General features: G+C 44.5%; 1 protein-coding gene and 1 long non-coding RNA gene across 24 annotated transcripts in view; one reads left to right on the top strand and one right to left on the bottom strand.

The window, feature by feature from the left end:
- Positions 1–26,151, bottom strand: part of FAM227A (family with sequence similarity 227 member A) — a 96,670-nt gene that overhangs the window by 44,029 nt on the left and 26,490 nt on the right. For 22 of the 23 annotated variants that reach the window (XR_012039232.1, XR_012039231.1, XR_012039230.1 and 19 more), the window contains 5 exons: positions 25,804–25,927; positions 23,046–23,150; positions 20,822–20,901; positions 11,586–11,673; positions 3,029–3,123 (listed from right to left, as the gene is read on the bottom strand). Coding sequence is in view for 18 of the 23 variants with exons in the window: in XM_072843960.1 (XP_072700061.1) it covers positions 3,029–3,123; positions 11,586–11,673; positions 20,822–20,901; positions 23,046–23,150; positions 25,804–25,927 (492 nt within the window). In the remaining 5 variants the exon portion in view is untranslated. The remainder of the gene's footprint in view (positions 1–3,028; positions 3,124–11,585; positions 11,674–20,821; positions 20,902–23,045; positions 23,151–25,803; positions 25,928–26,151) is intronic. The other variant, XM_072843959.1, reaches the window with a different exon arrangement.
- On the top strand, positions 2,033–8,188 carry LOC140642840 (uncharacterized). The gene is made up of 2 exons (XR_012039244.1): positions 2,033–3,269; positions 5,818–8,188. It is a non-coding gene; the product is annotated as an uncharacterized lncRNA (long non-coding RNA).

Genomic DNA, 26,151 nt, shown 5'->3' with positions numbered 1-26,151 from the left:
TTGCTGTGGGAAAATTTGGCATTTCCTCAAAAAGTGTGACACAGAGTTACCATAGGACCCAATAATGCCACTCCTGGCTGTATATCTAAGAGGACAGAAAACATATGTGCCCACACAAACTTGTACATGAATGCTCATGGAAACAGCATTATTCATAATAGCCAAAAGATGGAAACAACCCAAATGTCCATCAACTGGTGAATGGATAAACAAAATGTGATCTATTCATATATGGAATGTTATTCAGCCATAAAAAGAAATGAAATACCAACAGATGCCACTACATGGATAAACCTTGAAAACATTATGCTAAGTGAAAGAAATCAGTTATAGAAGGCCACATATTGTATGATTCTATTTATATGAAATGTCCAGAATAGGCAAATCCATACAGACAGAGAAGTAGATTGGTGGCTTGCAGAGGCTTGGGGAGAGGGGACCGTGGAGTGACTACTAATGAGTATGCAGTTTCTTTTGGGGGGCAATACAAATGTTCTGGAATTAGATAGTGGTGATGATTGCAAAGCCTTGTGAAAAAATGAAAAATGACTAAATTGTACATTAAAATGAAGAATTTTATGGTATGCAAATTGTGTCTTAAAAATCTTGGCTCTGCCACCTACTAGTTATTTGGCTTTAAGCAAGATAATATTCCTGAGCCTTAGTTTCCTTATCTATAAAATGAGGATAATAAAAGAAGATTGAATGAGTCAATGTAGGGACACCTGGGTGGCTCAGTGGTTGAGCGTTTGCCTTTGGCTCAGGTCATGATCCCGGGGTCCTAGGATAGAGTCCCACATCGGGTTCCCCACAGGGAGCCTGCTTCTCCCTCTTCCTGTGTCTCTGCCTCTCTCTCTCTCTCTCTGTGACTATCATAAATAAATAAAAATTATTTATTTATTTATTAATTATTATTATTATTATTTATTTTATTAAAAATTATTTATTTGTTTATTTATTTATCTAATTAAAATTATTTATTTATGATAGTCACAGAGAGAGAGAGAGAGAGAGAGGCAGAGACACAGGCAGAGGGAGAAGCAGGCTCCATGCACCGGGAGCCCGACGTGGGATTCGATCCCGGGTCTCCAGGATCGCGCCCTGGGCCAAAGGCAGGCGCCAAACTGCTGCGCCACCCAGGGATCCCAATAAAAAAAAAAAAAAAAAAAAAAAAACATTTAAAAGGTTTATATTCCTTGATATCCATCAGACATTTCTAGAAGGATGTATGGGAAAACAGTGTTGGCCTGTTGGTACAGGGCATAGGGCCTGGCATGGAAGAGAAATTTACTTTTTATTACATATCCTTTAATATTGTTTGATTTTACCATGGGCACAGGTTATCTTCTCAATAAAAACTATGGTATTAAAAAAAAATAGAATGGGCAACTGATTACATCAATGCTGTACCTCTTCAAGGGGTGGAATCACATGTTAGCTCCTCAGTCAAGAGTGGCCAGTGGGCCCCCATAAATAGCTCGCTGAGCCAACTTTCCTCTGGCAATTCCCTTCTGCTTGTCTCTGCCAGGCCATTGGCTCTCAGCTACATTCCATTCCTATTAAAATCTGCCACCATCCACTCTAACTGCTCGGCTTCCTCTCCTCGCCAAGATGGGTCACAGAGTAGGACACAACTGCTCATCACCTATCACTAGCTCTGTCAGCAGGAAAGGCCATAACTGGATTTTAATTATTTTATATTTTCCTTATTTTATACTTTTAAAATAAAATTTTATTTATTTATTTATTTATTTATTTATTTATTTATTTATTTATTTATTTAAGAGAGAGAAAGAGAGGGCATGAGTTGGGGGTGGGAGAGAAGCAAACTACTACTGAGCAGGGAGCCCAACTCAGGGCTCGATCCCAGGATCCTGAGATCATTACCTGAGCCAAAGGCAGACACTTAACTGACTGAGCCATCCAGGTGTCCCTATTTATTCCATTTTATAGAATAAGATCAGAAAATGTTAAACAGGGATGCCTGGGTGGCTCAGCGGTTGAGCATCTGCCTTTGACTCAGGGTGTGATCTTGGGGGTCACAGGATCGAGTCCCGTGTCAGGCTCTCTGCATGGAGCTTGCTTCTCCCTCTACCTGTGTCTCTGCCTCTCTCGCTCTCGTGTCTCTCATGAATAAATAAATAAAATCTTTAAAAGAAAAAAAATTGTTTTTAAACAACCTGCTTAAGTAACACAGTTGATGAGATATAGGACTGAGATTTATTTGTCTGTGTTTTCCATCATGTCCTGTTACTTCTCAAAATTTCACTCCTAAATAATGAGGGGAAATAGGCAGCAGTAAAACATGGAGAAATGAAGAAGGTTCAAGAACTCTGAAGGTGCCATTGATGTAAACTACCATCCTCAGAGGTTTGTGGGGAAGAGTTAGGGGAGGGGAAAAGAGGACAGAACACATACCAATCCAGGGCCTTTCAAGTTCTGAGGACTTTGCTAGTGGCAAAGCTCAGAGATTGAAAGCTCAGGCTCAGAATCAGATCTGCACGCAAGTCTTGGCTTTATCACTTACTTACTTTGTGAATTTGGACAATGCTCTGAGCACCACTTCCCTCACTATTAAACCAAAGAGCAGAGGACTATGACTGTAAAATAAAATATACTGCAGGTACAGGTTTAATTTAATGTCTGACATATAGTAAGTGTTCATTACATGTTAATTATCATCACTACCTCAGGTAAACCTCATAAGAACACCATGATCTAGGAATTATCATCCCTATTTTAGAGTAGGAATCTGAGGCTCAGTGCTCTCTTTCCATTACATCAAGGCTCCTGAATTTCAAGCAGATAACTTAAAGCCCTGGAGAAATCCAGATAAAATGCCCACTCAACTGGTGCCTACTTTAGCCAGGAATTACCCTTAGGAAATTTCCTGAGTGTATCAGCTGAGTCTGTAATCGGAAATACCCCAGTTTCTACACTGACAGCTTCACCATGCTGGCTTTTCTTACCAGATCTCCTAGCCCCTCTTAAATCATCTCTACTATGAAATTTCCAATCATGTGCTCACCTGCTTGGGAAGCATATTCTCATATTCTCTTGCTTGTGATATCCTCTTGACTTGTTTTGCAGCTTTCCTGAAGACCAGAGTCTGACCGTGATACTCTGCAATGCAACGTTAACAAAAAAAGGATCACTGCAGCTTGTCAGCTGTGATGAGGAAACATGTACTGTAGATCTCAGCTTCCTATTAATGTGAAAATGGCTGGGTGTATTCAGATCATTGGACGATGCTAGAGGAAGAAGCTCAGGTAAATTCATACATTTACCTGCAGCCACACATTTGTCCCTTCTACCCATCCAGCAAACATCTACTGAGTGTCTACTATGTGTTAAGCCTATGCTCAGTGCTGGAGGTAGATTATCTTCAAGGAACTCAGTTTAGTGAGAAAAAAAAGACATGCGATAATAAGTGTAACACCAACTCAATGCCACATATAGAATTCTCTACAAGTTACACTATAGCCACAGAATAAGAAAAGAGAGGCTTGATGCCTTCAAAAATGCTAAGCAGAGGTACATCTAGCTGGCTTAGTCAGTAGAGCATGTGACTCTTGAACTCGGGGTTGTGAATAAGCCCCACATTGGGTGTAGAAATTACTTAAAAATAAACAAACAAATAAACTATGCAGAATCAGAAACAGTGCTGAGAATAAAAGATCCAGTTCTTGCACAAAATTATAGCTTTTCTGTGGGAGAAGGTTAACACAGACTACCTTAAAGATGGGCCAAGAGAAACAACAGATCATCTATAAAAGGATAACAATGAGAATGACTGTAGAGTTCTCAACAGTAACAACAGAAGACAGAAGACAATGGAATGAAATAATCAAAGCATTGAGGTAGACTTATGTACCCAACAAACTATCTTTAAGAACAAAGGTGAAACAAAGACATTCATAGAAAAACAAAAACTTGGGGCACCTGGGTGGTTCAGTTAGTTAAGCATCTGCCTTTGGCTCAGGTCAGGATCCCAGGATCCTGGGACTGAGCCCTGCTTGGGCTCCCTGCTCAGCAGGAACCCTGCTTTTCCCTCTCCCTCTGCCAGTCCCCCTGCCTGTGCTCTCTTCTCTCTCTCATAAATAAATAAATAAATAAATAAATAAATAAATAAATAAATAAAATATTTAAAAACAAAAACTAAGGGAAGACACTTGTGATAAAGGAACTGCTAAGAATCTCTTTCTTATTCTTTCTTTCTCAATATCTATTTATCTACCTAATATTTTTTTTCCAGGAAAAATGATCACACAAAGATAGTCTGAGCATCAAGAAGTAAGCAAATAACATGATAGTTTAAGACCAAACAAGAATTATCTACAATAATAAGTATAATATGTAATTCATAAGGTTTTTAAATAAGAGCTAAAAACACTAGAAAAAATAGCATTTAAATATGGAGATAAGAGCTTGGAGTTAAATTAGTCCAAGCTCTCGATTTGTTCAGGAAAGGTAGGTTAAGTTATTAATTAACTTTAGATAAAATTAAATATGAATGAAAGAAATTCAAATGCATGTAATAAAGCAAGGTTTCACAATCTTGATACTGTGGACATTTTGGCTGGATGATTCTTTGTTGTGGGGGATGTCTTGTGTGTTGTAGGATATTTGGCAGTATCCCTGACCTCTACCCACTAGATGTTAGTGGCAACCTCTCCCTGAGACATTTATAGCCAAAAATGTCTCTAGGCATTGCTAAATGTTCCTTGGGGATGAGGAGGAGGATTGTTCCTGTTTAAAATTCAATGCAGGGGATCCCTGGGTGGCTCAGTGGTTTGGTGCCTGCCTTTGGCCCAGGGCATGATCCTGGAGTCCTGGTATCGAGTCCCGCATCGGGCTTCCTGCATGGAGCCTGCTTCTCTCCCTCTGCCTGTGTCTCTGCCTCTCTCTCTCTATGTCTATCATGAATAAATAAATAAAAATATTTTTAAAAAAGAAAATAAAATTCAATGCAATAAAGAAAAATCTGCAATAAAGAATATAGACAGAATATATAATTTCCAAAAAAATTAGAATAATATAGAGTAAAAAAAATAAAAAGAACCAAAAGAACTCTATCAGGATTTTAGTTCTGGTTAGGGTAGAGTAAGCACATCCTACCCCAACTCCCTTTAAATGCAACTAAAAGTCCTGGACATAATGCATGGGGTGGCTATCTGAGGACTCTGAAAAGTAGATGATAGCAAGTGACTTAGAAAAGGAAACCAGAACTCAAAATAAGAACCATATGGCAATGAGTTTCCTGGATTTATTTTTACCTCTTGAATGTCCTGGCTCAAAGGCAACATGAATCCCAGAACTGAGAACCAGGTGAAGACAGAAAGAGATCTAACAGAAGCCCTCTATTTGTGATCTAAGAAGTAAGAAGTCTTAAGGGACAGCAAGAGTGTATTCTCTTGATCCCATCTAGTGAATTTTCTTCTTATCTTTTTTTCCCTAAGATTTTACTTATTTGACAGAGAGAAAGAGAGAGCACAAGCAAGGGGAGCAGCAGAGGAAGAGGGAGAAGCAGACTCCCTACTGAGCAGGGAGCCCAGCTTAGAGCTCAGTCCCAGGACCCTGGGATCATGACCTGAGCCAAATGCAGATGCTTAATACTCGCTTAATACAGCAAGTATTCTCTTGTATTCACCCATACATCTCAGCAAACCATCTTCCTGAAGCTGCAACCCTATATGGTAGTGACAGCAGCAGAAATGGCAGCTGGATAGGCATCTAAAACTCTGAGGGAGGACTTGTGTGATACAGAGTGTGGAGGGAATCTCTGTCACTTTTGCCCTCTCTCTGTCTTCCTCCCAGTTGGCCATGGAGGCAGACCCAGTCACAGGAAGTATGCAGAAGAGCGGAGAGAATGAAGTTTCAACTTTCCAGCAGAAGACCAGACAGGAGGTACCTTTGGAGCCGAGCATGGGTAAGAAGAGAGAGGTCAAGGAAAGAATCCCATCAAATTGTGTGTGGAAGTCATGTTCACTTGAGCTGCACATACATATGTGCATCTGACCCTAAACAGCACACCAAAGGCTTTCAGAACTGAACTGCAAGGTAGATCACTGCTCAGGTCTCAGATGTGGTTCCTGGATGGCACAGGTGTAGGATGGATCCAAATGGCATTGCAAAAGTTTTGAAAACTGAACTAGCATTGAAAGCACAATCTACAGAAGGCAGAACTTGTGACCTGAACCTAATCTGGTGAATTTCATGCTAAAAACAGAACAAAACACTCCAACCTTCTCAATACATCTAAACCAGCCTCAAATCTTATATTTAAAATGCCCAGAATACAATCCAAAATTATTCAACAGGGATCCCTGGGTGGCGCAGCGGTTTGGCGCCTGCCTTTGGCCCAGGGCGTGATCCTGGAGACCCGGGATCGAATCCCACGTCGGGCTCCGGGTGCATGGAGCTTGCTTCTCCCTCTGCCTGTGTCTCTGCCTCTCTCTCTCTGTATGACTATCATAAATAAATAAAATATTCAAAAAAAATTATTCAACATACAAAGAATGAGGAAAGTTTGAATTCTCAAGGGAAAAAGACAATCAGTATCACCTGCCCTAAAATGACTCAGCTGTTGAAACAATCAAATAAAGACTGTAAATCATTCATTATAACAATCCTGTACAAAGTAAGGGCGAACACTTTGAAACCAATGAAAAAATAGTGAGTCTCAGTAGGGAAAAAGAAGCTATGACAGGAAACCAAATAGAAATTTTACAACTGAAAAATGCAGTTGAAAACAAATTCCCCCTGGGGCACTGGAGTGGCTCAGTTAGTTAAGCATCTGCATTTAGGTCAGGTCATGATCCCAGGGTCCTGGGATTGAGCCCTGCGCTGGGCTCCTCGCTCAGTAGGGCGTCTGCTTCTCCCTCTCCCTCTGCTGCTCCCCTTGCTTGTGCTCTCTCTCTCTCTGTCAAATAAGTAAAATCGAAAGAAAGAAGAAAGAAAGAAAGAAAGAAAGAAAGAAAGAAAGAAAGAAAGAAAGAAAGAAAGAAAGAAAGAAAGAAAGAAAGAAAGAAAGAAAGATTGATTCACTAGATGGGATCAATAGCAGAACTGAGGTAACAGAGGAAAAGAGACAATGAACTTGAAGATAGATCAATAGAAGTTATCCAGTTTGTGTGGTATTTTCTGATACCACATGTGTGGTTCTTCTACACCAATTCTCTGATGTAAACTGAGTATTCGGCAATTCAATTGAGTTCCAGATCTACCTGCAGTTAGTGTCAGATTCCACAAGAACTCAGTCTGACAAAACTATCTCCACTTCAGGTACCAGTCTCAAATGGGGTGCCCAGTTATGCATATTTTTATCTAGCTTTTAACAAATTTGGAGGTTCCAATGACCAACTATCAGGTTTGATAATTCATTAGGATGACTCACAGAAGTCAGCAAAGTACCTTATTTACTACTACAGATTTATTATAAAAGATGCAGCTCAGAAAGATGGAAGAGATAAACAGGGCAAGGCACGGGGGAGGAAGGTCCATGCCCTCTTCAGGCATACCACATTCACAACACATAATGTGCCCAGCAACCTGGAAGCTCACCAAACCACACAGCTTTTATAACTTAATCTCCAGTCCTTCTCTCTTCCCTGGAGATTGGAGAGGGTGAGGCTGAAAGTTCCCATCCTCTACTCATGTTTGGTCTTCCTGGTAATGAGAGTCCATCCTGCAGCCATCTGGAGCCCCAACCTGAGTCATTCTATTAGCACATCCTCAGGTGTGGTTGAAAGATGTTCATTATGAATAACAAAAGACACTCCCATCACTTGGGAAACTCTAAGGGTTTTAGGAACTCTGTGTTAGGAACTGGGGACAAAGACCAAATCTATATTTTTATTATACCACACAATCTGAACAATGTGGAGACATTGAAAATGTTCATTGGAAAAAATGAACAGGGCCTCAAGGACCTAGGGAACAATACCAACAGGTCCAACATCCGTGTCATCAAAGTCCCATAAAGAAAGGAGAAAGAGGGACACTTGGGTGGCTCAGCGGTTGAGCATCTGCTTTGGGCTCAGGGCCTGATCCCAGATTCCCGTGATCAAGTCCCACATCGGGCTCCTTGCATGGAACCTATTTCTCCTCCCTCTGCCTGTGTCTCTGCCTCTCTTTCTGTGTCTCTCATGAATAAATAAATAAAATCTTTATAAAAAAAAAAAAAAAGGAGAGAGTGAAGTACAAAAAAAATTATTCAAAGAAATAATCTCTGAAGACTTCCCAAATTTGTCAAAACACATTAACTCACAGGTTCAAGAAGCTCTACAAACCCCAAACAAGTTGAATCCAAAGAAACCCATGCCCAAGCACATTCTAATCAACCAGCTGAAAGATCAAGACAAAGAAAAATATCTTGAGGGCAGAGAAAGAAAAATGCATTACACAAAAGGGGAACTACTATGTAAATGCCTGGATTTTCTCATGGGACCATTGAGGCCAGATGGCTGTAGAACATTTTATAGGGCTGAAAGAAAAGAACTGCCAACCCAGAATATTCAGGAAAAATACCCTTCCAGAATGAAGGTGAAATAAAGACATTCTCAGATGAAAGAAAATGAAGGAGATTCACTGCCAGCAAACCTATTGTAAATCAGATACTAAAGGAAGAGTTTTTATTTTGATTTGTTTTTGTTTTTGTTTCAAGTAGAAAGAAAATGGTACCAAAGGGAAGCCTGGAACTTCAAGAATAATGGAAAAACAATATGGGTGCCTGGCTGGCTCAGTTGGTAGAGCCTGTGACTCCTGATCTCAAGGTTGTAAGTTCAAGCCCCATGTTGGATATAGGGATTACTTAAAAATAAAAATCTTAAAAAAAGAAAGATGGGAAAAAATAGAAATTATAAATTTTTGGTTGCATACGGTATATAATATACATAATAAATATATAATATAAATAGTAAACATGTGGTTATATATAGTAAATATAAGACTATTTTTCTCCTCTTAATTATTCAAACTGTATATGATGATCACTTTATTTATTTTTAAAAGATTTTATTTATTTATTCATGAGAGACAGAGAGAGAGAGAGAGAGAGACAGAGACACAGGCAGAGGGAGAAGCAGGCTCCATGCAGAGAGCCTGACACGGGACTTGATCCCGGGTCTCCAGGATCACACCCTGGGCTGAAGGCGGCGCTAAACCGCTGAGCCACCCGGGCTGCCCTGATGATCACTTTAGAGTACAGTTCCTCAAAATGTCACCATAATGAGGACACCTGGGTGGCTCAGTGGTTGAGCATCTGTCTGCCTTTGGCTCAGGTTGTGATCCCAGGGTCCTGGGATGGAGTCCCACATGGGACTCCCTGCAGGGAGCCTGCTTCTCCTTCTGCTTATATTTCTAACTCAATCAATCAATCAAATAAAAAAAAAAAAAAAAAAGAAAAAAGTCACCATAATCACCTGGCAATTGTACCCTGGTGCAACTTGCAATTGTACCAACAACCCAAATTGTTGGTTTACATATACTCAAGAGAAATAAAAACATATAGCACACAAAATCTTATACATGGATGCCCATAGCAACATTCTTCATAACAGCTACAAATGGAAACACAATCTGAACTGAATAAAAATTAAGAGACCATATCCAAACATTTGTGAAACACCTCAGTGTGCAGAGGGAAATCTATAGCCTTAAATGCTCATGTTAGGAAAAAAGGTCTCATTTTCATTCAGTTCAAAATATTTTCTAAGTCCCTTTGAATACTTCCTCTTTGACTCATGTGTCTTCATGAATTGAATATATAATTGGCCTTTGGGTTTGTTTTTTTTTCTTAAGTAGTCTCCACGCTGGACATGGGGCTTGAACTCACGACCCTGAGATCAAGACCTGAGCTTAGATTGAGAGTGGGTTGCTTAACTTACTGAGTCTCCCAGGTGCCCCTCCTTATGATTTTTTTTTTTAATTTTTATTTATTTATGATAGGCACACAGTGAGAGAGAGAGAGGCAGAGACACAGGCAGAGGGAGAAGCAGGCTCCATGCACCGGGAGCCCGACGTGGGATTCGATCCCGGGTCTCCAGGATCGCGCCCTGGGCCAAAGGCAGGCGCCAAACCGCTGCGCCACCCAGGGATCCCCTTATGATTTTCTTAATAGTAATTTCTTTTTTATTTTTTAAAAGATTTTATTTATTTATTCATGAGAGACACAGAGAGAGAGGCAGAGACATAGGCAGAGGGAGAAGCAGGTTCCATGCAGGAAGCCCAATGTAGGACTTGATCCCAGACCCCAGGATCACACCCTGAGCCAAAGGCAGACGCTCATCCACTGAGCCACCCAGGCATCCCAGTAATTTCTTTTTTCTAGGTGACATTATTGTAAGAACACAGCATAGAATACATATAACATACAAAACTTGTTTAATCAACTGTTTGTGTGGCTATAAGGCTTCCAGTCAACAGTAGGCCATTAGTAGTTAAGTTTTGCGGGGGGGAGTCAAAAGTTATACATGGATTTTTGAGGTGAGAGGTACGATCTGTGTCCCTAACCCCTGTATTGTTCAAGAGTCAACTGTATGCTTACATGTTGAGGACTTGCAAAGTCTCCTACAAATATTTACCCCTGTTTAGAATCAGGCTATATCTCTCAATGGTGGTTCTCAAGTTTTGTTTTATTTTGTTTTAATAACAGATTGATTGAGCCATAATTCATATACTCTGAGCCTTCATTTCTTCACCAAGACAAAGGATTGTTTAATTTTCTGGAATAATGATAACATGCATAAAAGTGTCTAGAATGATACTTAAGGGTTTCTGTTCTATGTTTTCTTAGGTTCTCTATTTGTTCATTTGGCATCTAAGGCAAAATTAATGGCCAGAGTTGTTCACGTCTCCCCCGTAACCCAGAGTGCTCTGAACCACTGACTTCTCTAACTCTTGCACACGAAGGCAGTTTTTTTCCCTGCACTAAGTCACCCCAGGGCCAAGTGCCAGACAACTAGGGATAGGCCCTATGCCCCAAAGCCCACCAGAATCACTCTAACTAACCTTAACCTGTTTACACTTTCATGCCTAATCTTTTGTAAAGAAATCCCAGGCCTATGCCTGTGGCCTATGCCTTCCCTTTGCTCTGTTCTGCCTCCTGATGGACCCTGATGCTTCCTCCTGTGGCTCTGTGTGGCGTGCTGGGCCTCTGTTTCTAGAGCTGTGAGTACCAAACTTTTATTTCGAAGGCACTGGCCTCTCTGTGTAGTCACTCAGTCTCCTTCATAAATTAACGCCTGGACACAAATCAGTTCCTACCTCAATAAATGCTGGTTTCTAATGGAGGGGTGGGGAGCAATCATGTCTTAGGGTTTTTTCTTCCATGGCTAACAACCTATCTTCCTCACAGATATTAGCACCATGCTGAACTCATCATCATAAGGTGGAACTTCATCAGGGCTTATTGAACTGAAAATTTAATTCTGTCCTTTCTTAAGATATTACTTGGTGCCAAGGCCCAGGCTAGCCCTACAAGGGTAAACGAGGGTGGCAAGTTATGTTTGAATAAACCCAAGAAACCGGGGCTTGGGAGATCATAACCCAAATGCCTACATTTCCCTTTTAGGTAGTTAATGTACCTTTGGTGACATTCTGCGTTTGTGAGCTATCTGGTAAACTCTTCTTGGCCAAAGAGTCTTTCTCAGTGGTTGAACTTATACCAGGAGACTCCAGGGGAGGAAAAAAAAAAAAAAAAAGAATAGATTTAGTAAAATGGTTGTGAGAGGAATATAGTGTGAATGACATTTCCTACACATTTCTCATTGTTCTTGGTGACAGAACATGTGAAGGGAGACTGTTCAGTATGGCCTGAGCACTCAGCCCTCCAACCCAGGAGCAAGGCCAAGAGGTGGCTGATACGGAAAATGCAGGTGCTGGGGATGGAGCAGGCTGGGGTGCCAGTCCCAGGCCTGTCCCCCAAAACAGCTGGTAATCTTGGACAAGTCCCTGAACCTCTTGGTTGTCTTGGTTTCCCCCTAGGTTCTTAGGAGGATTAAGTGAGTTCATGTAAGCAAAGCACGAGTGGCTCATGGGAAATGCTCTGTGAGCATTGCTGCCATCGTTCACACAATCAATCCTGGCACCTCCATCAGGGGACATTTTACTGAGCAACTGCTACTATGTCTGCCACTGGGCACACCCTGGAACCTCGTCCCTGCCCAGAGGGGCTCCCAGGCTAGCAGAGGAGAGAACAGAAAATAGACAGTTACATTAAGGGGTAGAAAGTATCACATAGTCCTTAGAGAGGTAATGTAAGTTGGGGTCAGGTGAGTGTCAGAGACTCAAAATGACAATGGTTCAAACTAGGTAGAAATTTCTGCCACAAAACAGCCTGAAGGTGGGCGATCCGGGCTTGTTCGGTGTTTCTGCTGTATAAGTCCCAAGGGGCTCTGATTTCTTCCAGCTCATGGTTACAACTTTCCTAAGATAGGAGTCCTGTTCCTAGGGTTCAAGAGGATCTCAGGTATCGGGGAACAACTAACAGTCTGCCACTAGCGGTAGGAGCAGAGTCTCATCGGAAGCCAGAGTGGGGAACACTCGATTCCATCTGGGGGAGAGCTGGAGGGCTTCCAAGGAGAGAAGACACTTTTGCTCTGTCTTTAAGGATGAGGAGGAGTTTGGCAACGTTAAACAGATGGCCCACCAAGCGGCAGACAAGCAGTCCACCAGCCTCAACAACCACTTTGCTTGTATATAAATACGATATTTGAATGCGGAGAGCGCTGCAAGGGCTTCCTGTGTACCATGCAGCCGGCTGTCCAACAGCTACTGATTTTTATAGTGTTAAAATGGGTGCTGGGATGTGTTAGAGAGAAAACGCTCCTGGCTCGATGAAGCTTCACGCTCCTTGTTAACAGGCCTCAGAGAGATCAGGAGTCCAGCAGAGAACAAATGCACTTAAATAGATTTAAATCCTGGGATTATGTCTATTTGTTGGAGAGGCAGCATGGCAATGCAGAAGGAGCTCAGTAAGCTGTCTGCTGAAGTCAGCTGCGTGGGCTGGGGGCAGGTGTTCACTACTTCGAGTCTCTTGCTCCCTTTGTCAAATAAAGACAATAATTACCTGCCTTGAAGGGTGTTGTAAGGCCTGGAGAGAACACTTCCCCATTTATTCTCTTGGGCTTTGACCAGTGTGAGGCAAGGCGTCTGTTATGCAGGTGGGGGGTGAGCTAAGACGGCTCTGGGAACCCTCCTCACCAAGGCCCAGAGGAGATGGAACCCCCTTCTGCCCCATGTGGTCACCCTGCTGTTCACATTTCATGTGCTGAGGCCTCAGCTGTGATGGGACAGGGCAGCCAGGGAGCCTATTTTTGTTGTTGTTGTTGTTTAAAGATTTTATTTATTTATTGATAGAGAGTGCACAAGTAGGAGGGGAAGGGGCGGGGGGGGGGCAGGCTCCCTGCTGAACAGGGAGCCTGACATGGGGCTCAATCCCAGGACCCCGAGAACCCGAGCCGAAGGCAGATGCTTACCTGGCTGAGCCACCCACATGCCCCCAGGGAGTCTGTTTTGGGCCAATGTGAGATTCAATCTGGGGCTGCCCAGAAGTGTCTGGAGGGCAGTGACTTCGCAGATCTGGTATTAGCAGGTATGGACATGAGCTGGAGGAGTCGGGGTCATGACTGTTAATACCCTTACTGTACCCATGCTCTGGAACTTGGGAAAACTCTGGTAAAATAAGTAGACATTCTGGTAGGATTTGACTGAGCAATCTCTGAAGCATTTCCTATCCCTGGACTGAATCTGCAAGAACGAATGTCAGTTGTGATGTCCATTTTGCAGGTAAGAACATAGAGGCTCAGTTTTGTTGAAAGCTGTACAACTTAGAGGTGGCATCACATAGAGGGAATTTTCGATCTTCTGGAACCAAGCTCGTGTGTTTTCCTGCCTTTACCTATGGCTCCAGGGTGGTCCTTCACTCCTAGCTCCCATATTTTGTCACAGATACAGGCAACTTCGGTAAGACTTATTCTTCCTTTAATCCAGACCTCTCCTCCAAAGCTTGGTCTTGCAGATTGAACCACTTAGGTATCATCTGCATCCACGCTTCTCACAGTCATCTTAAAGGTAAACAAGTTCAACTCGGTAGCTTGCCCCTACCCCAAATGGCTCCACTCTCCCTCTTGGTGAACGGGACCATTCAGATGCTTAAGCCACTCACAGGGGAAGCATCCTTGGCTCCTTCCTTTCCTTCCCTATGCCTCCTCCCCATTCCCAAAGCAAATGGGTTAGCCCATGTTGAAAGACCTGGCTACAAAACACATTTCAGGTCTTTGCTTTTTACCACCTGCTGTCACTGTCTCTTCCTGAGACAACTACAAAAGCCTCCTTACTAGTCTTGTGTCCCCTACTGTTACATTCCTCTTATTCAGAAGACAATGTGATCTTATAAAAAATATAAATTAGATGGTGTCATTTCTCTATTTCATGGGTTCCCATAGCACTTAAATTATATCCATATTCCTTACTATGACCCTCCAAACTGGATAGGACCTGGCCCCTGCTACCTCCCCAGCCTTGACCCCTACACCTCTTTCCCACTTGTGCTGGTGACAGTATCATTGGCCTTCTCTCTGTTCCTTGACTATCTCAAGCTCTTTTTTTTTCTGCCTCAGGGCCTTTGCACATACTGTTCCCTTTTTCTGGAAGGTTCTTCCATTCACTTTTTTTTTTTTTTTTAAGATTTTATTTATTTATTCATGAGAAACACAGAGAGAGAGGCAGGCACATAGGAAGAGGGAGAAGCAGGCTCCCTGCAGGGAGCCCAATGCGGGACCCCAGGATCATGACCTGAGCTAAAGGCAGATGCCCAACCACTGAGCCACCCAGGTGCCCCTCCATTCACTCTTTTAATGGCTGAGTTCTCATCCTTTGGTTCTCAGCTCAAATGGCTCTTCCTGGCAGTGTTATCTGTCACATGTGCACCCTTCCTTCTCCACATACACAAGACCCATGCCCCAAGGTGAAAGACTTAAGGTACTCCCCTCAACTTCTTTTGTGGCTGTCATGCAGACATTTCACCTACGGTCTGTCCTTTAGATGCACTACACCTGCCTGACACTTCAAAGTATAAATGACCAACATGATGAAGTGGCACCATGCAGACTCCAGTTTGGGGAAGACTGCTGACAGGAAGCAGAGCGGAGCTTTGAGCATCCAGGAACACTGGTCAGGGCATAGCAGCGTACCCTTCAGGGTGGGACGGTTTGGGCATCATTCTTGGTGGCATGGCCTCTGAAACTAACCCACTGGCCCTCCCAGGGGAGCGGTGCACAACTGTTTTCCTTTAATACATTTCTTCCTGAGGAGATTCCATTGTTTGCAGGTAAGAATTCTGATGATGCCTCTTTATAAAGACCTTCCTTGATGATCTTCTCTAATATTTGTTAAATGAATGAATGACCCCACCTTTAAAAGGTAGGAGCCCTTATTTATAGCCAAGCCTCAGAGTGAAAACCCTATGCAGTTAGAGGCTTTTTCATTCCCACTGGGCCAACCCCAAATCTAAGCAAGGGAAGGGCAAATCACAGGTCAGACTTAAAGCAACTCAACTGTGGACTCTTAGAAAGATTGTTGCCATTGAAAAACATTTTGAACACAGCTATTTCTGTGAGCAGATGGGAAAGCCGGTCTGCTATAAACAAGTGAGAAGCTCTGTCCTCACCCCGGAATTCCACTAGTTCATCCTGGTTCACCCAGTAAAACTTTAGCTGCTTTCAAGGCTGGAAAGCTTTTGATTATTTCTATTTCTGGGGCAGAAAACTGGATTTTTAGTTGGGTTTCTGAAATAATCGTCAGATTTTATGCATTTCAGTACAAAGGAAATACATTTTGTTTTACACAGTTGTGACAGGCAGTGCAAAAACATTAAATAATATTTTGACTTTGGTCTCTGAGTGACAGCTATCCCTCTGCAGTGCCTGCTTTGTCTATACATCTTCAGGGAGGACACTTATAGAGAAAGCACCATTATAAACTAAGCACAGGACCAAGACCTTACACAGGGAGCCTGGGTGGCTCAGTTGGCCAAGCATCTGCCTTCAGTGTGGGTCATGATCCCAAGGTCCTGGGATCAAGCTCTGCATCAGGCTCCTTGCTCAGGGGGGAGTCTGCTTCTCCCTCTCCCTCTGCCTGCTGCTCCCCCTGCTTGTACTCTCTCTCTGTCAAATAAATAAATTAAATATTAAAAAAAAAAAAGATTTCACACAGATGAATGACCCCATTCATAAAGTCAAGAAGTATTCATTGAGTGCCTCCTTTGTGCTAGGGTCAGTTCTAGGAACTGGAGATAGAACAGTGAGTAAAGGGGCCCTGTCCTCATGGAGTTTACATTCTAATAGAGCCTAGACATAAACAATACATAAATCCCCCAGCAAGAGCACCAGTCTGTGAGCAGCCCTATACAGGGCACTAAATCAGCCATGTGATGAGAGTAGCTGGGAGGTCAGGATCGCTGTTGTTAGGGCAATGTCAGTGAAATTAGACTCTGAAGGACAAGGAAGAGCCAACCATTCCCTTGGAATTCTGAGGAAAGCACGTTGAGGCAAAGGTCACAATACAAGGGCCCAACTGGACACAGGCCTGCAGTGTCCAAGAGGCAGAAGGAAGTCTGGCAGGCTGATGTCTGGCACCAAGGGAGTGAAAGGATGTGAAGAGGCTGGAGAGGGAGGCGATGGTCAGATTCTGCAGGGTAGTCCAAATCAGGCTAAGGAATCTGGATTTGATTCCAGTGCACTGGAGAAGCCACTGAAGGTTTTTTTTTTTTTTTTTTAAACCTTGTTATTTTTATCTGTATATTTTTTAAAGATTTTATTTATTTATTCATGAGAGACAGAGGGAGAGAGAGGGAGAGAAAGAGGCAGAGACACAGACAGTGGGAGAAGCAGGCTCCATGCACGGAGCCTGACATGGAACTCAATCCCGGGTCTCCAGGATCACGCCCTGGGCTGAAGGCGGTGCCAAACCACTGAGCCACCTGGGCTGCCCGCCACTGGAGGTTTTAAGTGGAGAACAACCTCATCTAGTGTATGTCTTTGAAAAGGTCACTCTGGTCACTGTGTGGAGACCAGGCTGGGCAAGGGTGAAAGAGAGGAGCCCGGGAAGAGGCTGCTGCCCTTTTCCGGGAGACAACTGATGCTGGATGCTAGCAACCTCCTGGCAACCTCCTCCCGCCTTGCACATTGAGATCCTCCCTGGTGAGGCCCAGGGGGTGACTGGGTACGCCAGGGTGGGGAGGCAGATTTGGGTGTTACTGGCATATGGGTGACATTTAAAGCTAGAGGACCAGGGATCCCTGGGTGGCTCAGCTGTTTAGCACCTGCCTTTGGCCCAGGGCATGATCCTGGAGTCCGGGGATCAAGTCCCACATCGGGCTCCCTGCATGGAGTCTGCTTCTCCCTCTGCCTGTATCTCTGCTTCTCTCTGTGTCTCTCATGAATAAATAAATAAAATCTTAAAATAAATAAATAAATAAATAAATAAATAAATAAATAAAGCTAGAGGACCAGATGAGACCCACATGGGGAGAATACGTAGGTAGAGGGGAAGGGGCCATGTCAGACCGACTGACAGGACAGGGAGCCAGCCAGGAAGGAAGGCACTCACAAAAGTCTGGCAACATAGAAGCCAAGAGAAAAGAGCATCTCAAGAAGGTGGGAGCAGCCAACCACATGACAGGGACTTAAAGTGGTAACATTAGTCTCAGGGCCATGGAGGCTGCACAACTGCAGTCTGAATTGGGGGAATGTATTGTATGGATGGTTTCCGTGATGTGTCCCACATGGATGCAGGTAGGCTAAAGATTGTTGTTTGTGAGACTCGTGCTGTGTAAGTGACCTCAGGAGCCTGGTTAGTTGACATTAGTTGACCTACTAGGTCAGAACTGGCCCTTCTGGTCTGGACGCCAAGAGCTATAAAATTTGCCTTGCAGGCTCCAGGCTGGGCTGGCTGCCCCAGAATCCCAGAGGGGAGCCAAGCACACCTAGCCCAGGCTCCTTGAAGATGTAAAGACATGATAACATAGAAATGCAGCTTGCTCCAAACTGCCATAGGCAAACAAATGTTTCACTTCAGACCCCAGTCATTTGCCCTACAAATACTTATTTGCCCTATAAATAGGGCCCTTATTAGGGTCAGTTGAATAGGGTCAGTTGAAGTCTCACTGGAGGGGAGGATGCTCGGCCCAGACCTCTCCATCAGGACTCCAGCCTGGCTGTCTCCAGGGGGCTCCCCCCAATGATGAGGTTGGATGTCGTAAGTACCAGATTTGATATAACTTTGCCTTATTCTCTTTTCCTGCTTACTATATCCCTCATGTATGTGCAGATTTCCCTTATTTTTGTTTCTGTTAGATTTTTATAATATCAATAAAGTGGTTTTTTGCCCCTTAAAACTGAAGAGTATGGCTGCCGTGAATCTTTTTTTCAGAACAGAGAGCAGGCTTTAACCAGAGACCTTCAACCCCTATGGTGACATGAAGACTTTCCAAGGAATACTGGGATTGCCAGTTAGAAGGATGTCCATTGCCAGATCCCCAAATGTCCTCACATCCTGTTTTCGAAAAGCGATTGTCCTGAGAACACGCGGGAGTTGGCAGTGGGCCTTTATCCCATTTTACAACAGAAAGGCACACCCTTCACCCATTCATTTCAAATACCTGGTGAATGTTCCAGGGTGGAAACACCGCCCACCCAGCTCCAAGCAAAGGGGAAAGGCTGGTCTAATGATGAGTCAAGCCTCATACCTCCTATCCTACTTATTAAGAACAAAGGTATTAGAAACAAGGATGTGGGTCTACAGCTTAAAGATTAGTGGGAGACACAGCCATCAGAGCAATGACTGAATAATTCCATAGTTTGGAAGGAGAGGGCTCTGAGCGCGCAGAACAAGGGACAGAATGTGGAGCAGGGTGGAGACCGCTGGCCCCGAGGCTTCAGCTGGGATAGGATGAGTGCTTGTCCCCTGCACACTCCTGCAAACAGCCAGAGAGTGAATGTCTACAGCTTTGCAGTCCATAAGGTCTGTATGACAAGTACTCAACTCTGTCATTGGAGAGCAAAGATCGTCGAAGACAGCAGACAACCAGTGACCTCAGCTGTGTGCCAGTAAGTGTATTACTTACAAAAACAGGCAGCAATGGGGCGCCTGGGTGGCTCAGACTGTTAGGTGTATGTGCCTTCGGCTCAGGTCATGATCCTGGGATCAAGGCTCATGTCGGGCTCCCTGCTCAACAGGGAGTGTGCTTCTCCCTCTCCCTGCTACTCATGCTCAATCTCTTGCTATCTATTTCTCTCCAAAATAAATAACATCTTTAAAGAAAAGGGGGGGGGGGCAGCAAAAGGCCTCATTCATAGTTTTCCCAGGCATTTTTTTTCCAGCTCTCTGGAAAAAAGTATGCCTTGCTAGGTAGCATTTGGCAGGTTTCATGTTACCAATGGGAGGAGATGCTGATGATGCTGGAGGCAGTGGGGGAGGGAGTGTTGGTAGGTACAAAGGCCAGGTGTTGGTAGGGGATATGATGTCTACAAGGAACTGAGAGAACAACCCTGCAGTGGGACCCCAAGAGCAGAGGAGGGTGGGGATAGGGCTGACAGGTCATGGCGGGGCCACACAGGTCAGTCTACCCCAAGGCAAGAGGAAGCCTTCTGAAGTTTGGGAGGTATTTTTCATTTGGGCTGGGGGAGGGTGTTTCTGGTAGGGTGAGTAGGGTGGGACCAGGGGGTGACAGTATAACATAATTAGATCTGCATTTTGAAAAGATTGCAGGGTGCTCGCTTTGGTAGCACATATACTAAAATTGAAAAGATTGCAGGTATCCAGGATCCTACGACAACAGTGGAGGAGCTCAAACTGAATTTGGGGACAGGAGAGGGGCAAAATGGAGGGGAGAGGCGGTGCTGGAGCTACCTAGGAGGGAACATCACAGGGCAGAGAGGGGCAAGGTGGTGTCAAGCATGATGTGGGAAACAAAGGCAGAAGACAAATCAAGTTTCCTTACTCCCTACAGCCCACTGACAAGTCCTTGAAACAGGCAGAGTGACCTTCTTCTAGGAGCTCAGCTGCCTCGATGTTAATACTTGGCAAAGGGCAAAAGGCAATCCTAGCCCGACCCCCACAATCCTGTGAATCTACTTTAACATATAAACATTCCTTTGGAAACTTCCTTTATCTCTAAACCCCCCAAGATATGTGTTGGCAATCATCCTGCAAGCATATGACCCACCGACAGACATCTGAAGGGTCTCGTGACTAAGGGTTTATCAGACAATGAAATGACCTTATCCCAACAATAGCTAGCTCCCTCAAGGTCCTGGAAACCTTGCTTCCAAAATTCCTTAGACTCAGGTTCTCCCTAACCCCTTCCCCACACGGAAGTATATAACGGCCCAGCCACTCATCACAACCCCAGTGCAGCTCTTTCTGCCCATGGGTCCTGTTCCTGTGCTTTAATAAAACCACCTTTTTGCATCAAAGACATCTCAAGAATTCTTTCTTGGCCACCAGCTTTGAACCCTAAACATCTTTCGTATATCAGATAGGAGAGCCAAGTACAGGTTTATGATGAGGAGTGATAGGAAAAAATACGAAAACACTTTGAGCTGAGCCTACACTTAGAAACTGCTTCTGTTCCTCTCATCCCCCAATCACTGCACTTCTGTGGGGTGACCCTGCAGTGCTCTACTCACTCACGCAGACCTAGAGTGACCCGGATCCCTCCCTGAGATGATGGACAGGGAGTGCAGAGATGTGGAACCAACTAGAAGTTATTGCAGCTTTTGGGGATGCAAGGGGTCTGGGTTTGTGCCCCTCTACTCACCTTAAGGCAATGGATTTTCTTGTTCTGGATAGACATCTGGGAGATACATCTCTTAGAAGTGAACAAAGAGAACTCTCTTTCTAGAGAAGAGAAAAATGTGCTTCAGTCCCTTCTTGTCTGGGAGCTGACACTGCAGACCAGGAGTTCTGACACAGCCCCCTCCCTGGAGGCAACAGCCACAGCAGGACAATGGACCTCAGGCAAACTGTCATTCAGAGCCCCTGTCATTCCCTCTGCTGAGTGACCTTGGGCAAGTTACCTAACCTCTCTGATCCTGCTGGAGGTCTGAACACTACCTACCTTTGTGGGGCTGGTGAACAAATTAGAGTAAATCATGTATACAGAGTCTAGTACACAGGGCAAGCACTCAACCCACATGAAGAAAAAAAAAACAAGTACTGGCTTCAAAGAAAAACAAAAAACTCAAAACCTCGAAACACTGAAATGAATAAATGTTGGACTAATCCCTTAGAAAAGTAACAATCATCCCCAGGGAGTGTCATTAAATTTGAAGACCCTTTACAGGTTACATTTTTTTTTTTTTTCACTTTGAAATTTCTGTGTGTCCATGGTAATTGCTGGGAAAGGGAACATATAAAGTGGGTCAGTAAATGTAAATGCTGAGAAAAGTGGCAATGAAAGTGCCAGGCTCAGGAGGAGTAGCGAAGCTATCATTTCCACTCAGTAAGTGCAGCCATGCTCTTCTCTGAGCACTGCCTTCCCTGGGCCCTGCGCCAGTGTCTTGCAAACTGGACAACATTCAGAGATCCTGGTGGGGGGTGTCACCGCAGAGTCCGCTTCAGCCCTTCTAGAGATGCTGATGCCGCTCGTCCTTATAGGCAGCATGTGACAGGCCTTGCCAGAGCCCCTCCAGGGACAATATGCTTCTCAGGAGGCCCCCCAGTCCTGCTGAGTGACCTCAGTTTCCCTAAGGGAGGTAGGCTGAGAGGGGAGAACCATGTCCTTGGCCACAGAGGCCACCGGCTGACAAGAGCAGGAGGCTGATTAGCCGTCTGAGCAAAATCCTGGCCCCCAGTTGTGCCAGGAAGCCCTGGGTGCAGGAACCTCTCTGCACCTCAAATCCTGCTGTAAGATTAGGCTGACAGGCTCACTCGTGAGGTTCAGGTAGGGATGACACAAAAGAACCCAAACAGTGGCTGGTGCAAAGAATGCAGCCAGTGTGCAATAGCATTATTTTTATTGTTAATCAGAGTACCGCTTTGTGGTCAGACTCGTTCTCTACAGCACAAACTGTTTGCACTATATTTAAGACAAAAATAATTTTCTCACTCCTATCTTCCACTTCCAAAAAGTCCTGTGTGTGGTTAAGGGACTTTATTAGTGGGATGTTGTCTGCCCCCTGGGTCCTATTGACCCATGAAAGATAGGGCTTCGCTGCGACTCTGGGGTGCACCCATGAAATGGGTCGATATGCCCTTGCTGGAGGAAATATCTGCCAAACTCAGCATGTGTCTCTCTGGCTTTGCAGTCCTGAGTTTGGATTCTGGCCTCGTCACCCACGGGCTGGTTACCCGTTAAGAGTCCTCTCACGGCTGCCATGAGGAATGCCTCTGGGTCTTCTCACATGCTGTTCCCTCCATCTGGAACAGTAATTGTCCCCTTCACTTATCTAAAATACACATCCTTCAAATCTCAGCTTGCATGCCACTGACTGACCATCTCAGGGCTAGACTGGGTATCTCTCCCTGTGCCACCGCAGTGCCTAATCCATGGCAGTGTGACTGTGGAACCTAAATTTTCCACTAGACTGCACTGCCGGGGCATGCGTGTCTGGCACACAGGGCCCTTTATGCACCTGTTGTGTGCCATAAGAAAGTAGGCCTTGGGCAACTTGCTTCTCTGGACTCTACTTTCCTTATCTGTGAAATGGATTTAGTGTATACTCAAGCTGGTTGTTGTGAGATTAAGTACATGGATAAAGACCCAGCATGGAACCTCACCCAGAGTAGACACCCAGTCACTGGCATCCCTCAGTATAATTAACATAAAGTTCCACCTCTGTTTCCCAGCTATTATGTCATGCTGACTCTAGAATTCCTAAGTGAAAGCATTTCAGTCATGTTGGTGGCTAGTTTGGGGGAATGTGAGAGGGAACCAGCCAATACTAAGGCCCTAGCCTGCCAGGCCCTGCCCTGCCCCAACTGGATGGTGGCTGGTGTGTGGCAGGAATAAAGGGGGCCCAAATCCACAAGGGGTACCTTACTCTTTAACAATCTTCTCTGAAGAATTATTTTTTCTCTCCGGAATCTCTCTGGATCCAGTTCTGAATAGTCCCAGCTGTTATAGCTCTGCAGGCAAGGGTAGATACCTAACAGGGAGTGAAGAGTGATCATGAAAACTTCCATAGAAGAGAAAGGAGGCAGAAAACAAGACAGAGCCCCTTCCCTCCCTCCCCCACTGGTCCTGGGGAAGGGGGTTCAAGCCTTAGCCCCATCCTACACTGGGCCTGTGGCCTTGGGGAAGCCACTTCCTGCATCTCTGCATCTATAGGAAGCTTTGGTGGCTTCCTCTGGAAAAGAGATGGAGAGGTTTGCCTGGCACCTCCAGACAGCGTGGGTATGACAACTGGATCACACCAGGACACGTGATCCTGTGCTATCCAGATGTGAAGGCATTGTAATCACTCCTTTTCCTGGAGTGATTATCTCCTCTCTTCCTGTTGGACTATGAGCTCCCGAGCACAAGACCTGGATCTTATTCACCTGTGCATCTCCAGGGCTTAGCACTGGACCTAGCACATGATAAATAGGAGATTAGTAAGTATTTGTTCAACATATTATCATACTTAGCTAACCAGAAACGGGTTCTCCCTAAATATCTGATGGTGATGTTTATGGGGTTAATGCTCTTCTTGTAAGAAAACCATGTGGGGGCACCTGGGTGGCGCAGGGGTTGAGCATCTGCCTTTGACTCAGGTCATGAGCCCAGAGTCCTGGGACTGAGTCCTGCATCGGGCTCTCTACAGGGAGCGTGCTTCTCCCTCTGCCTGTGTCTCTGCCTCTCTTTCTGTGAATAAGTAAATAAAATCTTAAAAAAAAAGAAAAAGAAAAAAAAGAAATCTCTGTCTCAGAAAGATGCCTGCACTCCCAAATTGACTGCAGCATTATTCACCACAGCCAAGACATAGAAACAACCTGACAGTCCATGCATGGATGATGAATGGATAAAGAAAATGTGGTATATACACATGATGGAATATTATCCAGTCACAGACAAGGAAGGAAAATCAGACACTGCAACAGCATGGATGAACCCTGAGGGCATTATGCTAAGTGAAATAAAGCAGACAGAGAGACAAATACCATATAATCTCACTTATACATGTAATCGAAAAAGCCAAGCTCATAGAAGCAGAGAGTACAATGATGGTTGCCAGGGCTGGGGATGGAGAAAAGGAAGAAATGTTGGTCAAAGGGTATAAACTTCCAGTTATATGAGGAACCAGTTCCAGGCATCTAATGTACAAGCATGATGACTATAGTTAATAACAGTGTGTTGTATATTTGAGCATTGCTTTGAGAGTAGACCTTAAGTCTTCTCGCCATAACAACAAAATGGTAATTATTTGGTGAAGGATGTGTTAACTAACCTTATCATGGTTAACATTCCCCAATAGATGCATGCATCAAATCATTACTTTGTGTATTTTAAGTTTACAGAATGTTGTACATCAATTATAAGAATATAGCTGGGAAAAAAAAAAAGAATATAGCTGGAGAAAATGTTTTTTCCCTGTCAAAAGAGGCTTAATGTGCCTAAACAATCTATAAAACAATGTGGCTTCTGCTGAACACCTGCTTCCTGGAATGTTGGTACCTGATAGACAGAGGTGTCTATGTGACCAGCCCCCAGTATAAGCTGCAGGTGCTGTGTCTCCTGTAGGCTTCCCCAGGCAGAAACATCAAACATGTTGCTACATTTTTGTTGCAGAGGGATGAGAGCGCCCTGCCTAACTCCTTATAGAAGGAAGAGAGCAAAAGGAAGCCCACACCAATTCCTCCAGACTCTGCCTGTTTTTTCCCTTAAGTGTATTCCTTGGCTGGGGGCACCTAGGTGGCTCAGTGGTTGAGCGTCTGCTTTAGGCTCAGGTTGTGATCCTGGGGTTCTGGGGTCCTGGGATAAAGTCCCACATCGGGCTCCATGCATGAAGCCTGCTTCTCCTTCTGCCTGTGTCTCTCATGAATGAACGAATAAATTTTTTTTTTTTTTTAAGAAAAAGAGTATTCCCCTGGCTGTGTATCCTCACTTCATTGCCATAATCTTAGCCGTGAACGTAACTACATGCTGAGACTGTGAGTTCTCTGAGCAAATATCCCAATGTGGAAGTGAACTTGGGAGACCCCCAGGACAATAGGAAATGTAAAAAAAAAAGTGCTTACTTAGTGCAGTACTTAGTACACAGGAACGTCTCAATAGGCAGATGTTAATGACCTTATAAAATATCTAGGTCCAGAAGAAAGGAGTAGGAAGGGGAGTGAAAAGTAGTTAAAAGCAAACATCAGCCTGGCACTATGTGCACGGCAGGGATGAGGGGACTACAATTGGGCCACACGGGGTCACCCCGGAGTTGAAGAGTGGGATCATTCAATCAGCAATGGATACTATCCCTTTACATTACTAATTATGTGGAATAATTATTTTGTTAAGTATTTCTCTGTCTGAGAAATTTCTCCTGAGCTCTGGGTCCATTGACCCGTAGCACATGGCCAACTAACCTCTGCTAAAACCTGCTTCCTGCAGATCGAGGGACACGATAAGGCGACGAGGAATGTCTCCGCACTATTTTGTGGAAACAGGGCAATCAGTACTCCTGGGGGCTCTGACCGCACACCTTACCTTCTTTAACGTCAACAGGAGCAAAGGACAACTGCCTGAGAGGTGTGATGGCAACAACACACTGAGGCCCAGGCAGAAAAGTGTTTCCAGAATTGCTGCCCCCAGGACAGAGCAGGCCTCCTTACCTGAAATCCACAGGCTCATTGTGTTACAGATGTCCGATTTGAATTCATGTGTGTTGAACCAGGACTGCGGGAAACAGCAACAGAAGCTGGTGTACACGGCTTTACTTAGAAGCGACGGCAACCTCTGGTGGGGGGCGGGAAGCAGAGCTCAGGCAACATTCTGGACATTTCCGCAACCAGAAAAGAGCCCCTGACTGCCAAAAGGATCCATGATTAAACTCTTTACCTGACACCACACGGCCTTCCACTCATGGAGGAGATGGGGGTGGCAATTTCCCTCTGCTGCAGGCCCATGTCTTGGCAGACCCCTGACCCTACCTGGGGGCCACACCTCAAACCTGCTGCTTG

The sequence above is a fragment of the Canis lupus genome, chromosome 11 (genome assembly GCF_048164855.1).
Source record: "Canis lupus baileyi chromosome 11, mCanLup2.hap1, whole genome shotgun sequence".
NCBI classification, from domain to species: Eukaryota; Metazoa; Chordata; class Mammalia; order Carnivora; family Canidae; genus Canis; species Canis lupus.
Note: the sequence above shows the minus strand (reverse complement) of the source record. Positions and strands in the feature narration are given on the sequence as shown.